This window comes from Primulina eburnea, unplaced genomic scaffold, assembly GCF_022965805.1.
Source record: "Primulina eburnea isolate SZY01 unplaced genomic scaffold, ASM2296580v1 ctg308, whole genome shotgun sequence".
Classification (NCBI taxonomy): Eukaryota; Viridiplantae; Streptophyta; class Magnoliopsida; order Lamiales; family Gesneriaceae; genus Primulina; species Primulina eburnea.
The window spans coordinates 1,088-4,630 of NW_027331134.1; the positions used below are offsets into that span (position 1 = coordinate 1,088).

General features: G+C 34.0%; 1 protein-coding gene across 1 annotated transcript; it reads right to left on the reverse strand.

The window, feature by feature from the left end:
• Nucleotides 1-1,547: 1,547 nt before the first annotated feature.
• On the reverse strand, nucleotides 1,548-3,366 carry LOC140820938 (regulator of nonsense transcripts UPF3-like; the record flags this gene model as incomplete). The annotated part of the gene is made up of 5 exons (XM_073181324.1): nucleotides 1,548-1,983; nucleotides 2,217-2,266; nucleotides 2,357-2,475; nucleotides 2,565-2,651; nucleotides 2,755-3,366. Coding segments are annotated over 4 exons (857 nt in total), but the record flags the coding sequence as incomplete, so codon positions are not given.
• Nucleotides 3,367-3,543: the final 177 nt, after the last annotated feature.

Here is a 3,543-nt window from a genome sequence, read left to right on the forward strand (position 1 = left end):
ATCCGATCAAGTAAAAAATAATATATATAATCCACATACATTTTTTACTAGTATATATTATACTTGCCTAATTATTTGAAATTGTTATTGAAAAAATAAAAGACTCTTTTTTGTTTAATTAAAGAGAACTAATTTCTTGGTGAGCCCATGTTAGTAATGTTCTTAGACAAAACATAAGGTACCAATCATCTCGAGAGAGCGAAACGTGGCAACGTTCTGGTGGCTAGTGAGCACCAAGATAGAGTAGGCCCAAACCCCTATTATCAATGGTCGAATGGAGGCCAGTAATTTAGTCTCAAATTAAATCGACAATTTTATCTTGAAAATGACTTTATCCTCTTTTTTCCTCTTCAATTTCCTTGTAAAGTAATATATATAGTATTAATGTATTGACTTTTGGATTTTATAATTTTTTGTTTAAAATCTGCTGTAAATGTTTAGTAGTTTAATATATGTATTTTTTGTATATATATAAAAAAGAACCCAATCAAATTTTGCTAAAGTTGTTTTTTCTTTTTTTTTTTAAAAAAAAAAAGCAATTAGCCAACACTACTTCAAATATAAATTTTTTGGTTTACTCCTTAATCGACTAGGGGGTTAGGATGATGTGATCCTTCTCATTGATTATGTTTTTTTCACTAATCTAACATTTTTTCGACTATTTACGCAGAACAAAATCGAGAAACGAGAATCTTGTCCGACAAACGAAAACATAAAAATCCGTGTTCCAAATTTCATTCGAAACATATTTCAAAATCAACTCCAACAGTGTGTCATCTTAAATCAAGCATGCATCTTTACTTGCATACCAAGGGAGTGTCCCCTTAAATCCTCGCCAAGCCGCACCAGTTTTAGAAAAGGGGAAAAACGACGCTATCATCCAAGTTTTCATCCATGTATAGTAAAAATTATATTCTTAAAAAATTATTTGATAATTGATATGAATGATTTTATCGCATTATTACTACGAATCATATGTTCATAACTTGATCATGGCCCCACAAAATTTTCTAGTTAAGGTCCAAATATATGGTATAATGATAGCTTCTTGTCCAACAAATGAATCTAATCAAGAGGAAAAAAGGAGTTCTTGAATCAAATTCCCCATAATATATCAACATCAATATGTTTCTGTCTGTTATTCATCTTCATCCCTATATTTTTTCTGAAAAAATAAAAAGGACATTTTTGTAAATGACAATTTTGGGTCAAATTTAGAAGCAAAAAGTGCCAAAAACTAAGATATAAGAGATAAGCAAAGGCTAAAGACAGATAATGAATTGCAATGATCCGTTAAATCTCATACCGCATTAGCTATATGACAAATATATTAACCAGAGCAGACCAAACAAGGCCTAAATGCCAACTTCGATTTCAAATCATCGAACCACCAAATACACACAAATTTAGTATAACAGTTTACAGCCAAAAGCACTCTAACGACAACTTCAAACCTTTCTTAGCCAAACCCAGTAACTGTTAAACCTGAAACTAACCTGGGTTATAATAGTATGCATACTCACCAAAGCTAGTGATAAACATCTCAACAAAACATTAGTATATAGTAACTAATGGTAGCGGCACACGCCATTCCAGACTTGCATTTACAGCTCAGCGGAAGTAAGCTAATTACCTTGATTGCTGGTGCATTGATATCAAGAATTGTAGATCCATAGTCCTGGTAATGACTATAATTCCACTATTCAGATGCCGATGAAAATGGTGATGTGTTGATTGTATCTGCTTTTAAGCTTGTTTGCTGCTTCTATTCTTGACCATTTTCTACTTGGGATAATATTTTCTTCCTTGCACTGAGCCATAAATACATGGTATCTTTAGGCCTAAGGCCTAAAATGAAGGGCCTGTACTGTCTTCCACGCAAGCGTTGTTTGTGTCCATTAAGCCTGCTAATGCAGGAGATTCTGTCAACAAGATACTATTCCAGCCTCTCTCACATGTATGGTAGCCAACCAAAAGCATTCACTGCAGAGAAAGCCCAATTAGATTACACAAGAAAATAGAAATTTTGTTCTTGAGGGCTCGGACATAAATTTATAGGAGTGGAGCCTAGAAGAAACAATAATTCTCTTACCCTGATGTTGCATAAAAATATACTAATAAACAATCATAATTTTCGAAAATAAAATTTCAAAAAAAGATTCTTGAAAATAATAACACAAGAAGGAAATAGCAAAAATTAAGGAATGAAACTTTACCATAAAAAAAACTATGAACCAGGACTGGACTTTTGGACCCACACTTGTTTCTGCAAAAAAAAATCATTTAAAGCAAAATTCAAGAAATAAGTTACTGAAAATTGATAATTGGAAGTGTAGCATCTGATTATGAAGCATACCTCATAGGAAACATGGCCAGAAGAACCTCCTCTCTTTGGGAATTTCCCTTCCACTTGGGAGCCATCAGCATCCTTGATATTATATGCTGAACCCCGCCGACCCCCTTGCCTATAAGAACCTATATTAAGCCATAGAACATCAGTCAGCCAAGTATTTTATAAAGAAAAATGACCATCTATCCTTCTGAATTTCAAAGGTACAACGAACCATTGCCAACAGAGTTATGACCTCCACGACCAATTCCAATATGTCTGAACTCACCACCACGCATAATCAACACATCATTTTTAATATCTACATGAATTCCAAAAAACCACAATCCTTACAAAATCCAAGACTTGACATAAATCCAAAGCACAAGGATGAAGAAAATTATTGCATAATCAATAATCAATACCTTCAGAAGAATCCACTACTTGGGACATTTGGGAAATAGAGGATGATAAAGATTCATCACTTGCATGTGATCCATCTGATCGTCGAATAGGAGCCCAAACACCACGATCAGGCCTATCCCTGTTCCTTGTCCGTCTTTCTTCTTTCTCAGCATGAAAAGCTTGCGAATCAAGGCTGGCTACCTTACCCTCAGGAGACCCATTTGCATTCTTCTGAAATGACTGCACATTTGTGGGACGAGGAGGTTTCTTGTCTCTGTCCTGATTTATATTGCGAATTCGGTGTTCGGATTGAGATCCAGATAATGTTTGATTTTGCCGAATATCCCTGTTAAGGACACTCCTGATGATCCTATCATTAGATTCGCGTCGATGATTCTGTTTAAGAGGAATTGGACTGTGCAAATTGTTGGCATGAGGAGCTCCATTCTGCTGCGGTAATGAAACACCAGAAGCCTTTAGGCGAGAAGAAATAAATATATAGAACAGAAATCTTGATAATGTTTCTTTTACACTCTCCTGAAGCAGGATAACTGTAAAGTCAGATAAAATAAACTCTAGTTGTGAATTGAATTTTATTTGAACTAGTGTACGTGGTTTAATACTCTCGTGCACTTACAGTTAGGGTGTGTTTGGTTGAGTGGATTAAATAAGGATAGATTAATAGTCAAATATTTATCGTTAAAATTTTAAGTTGTTTTAATAATCATTTTGACCCGGTTTAAGATCAAATTTTATGGATAACTATTTGATTAATAAAATTGGATCTTAAATCAGGTCAAAATATTATT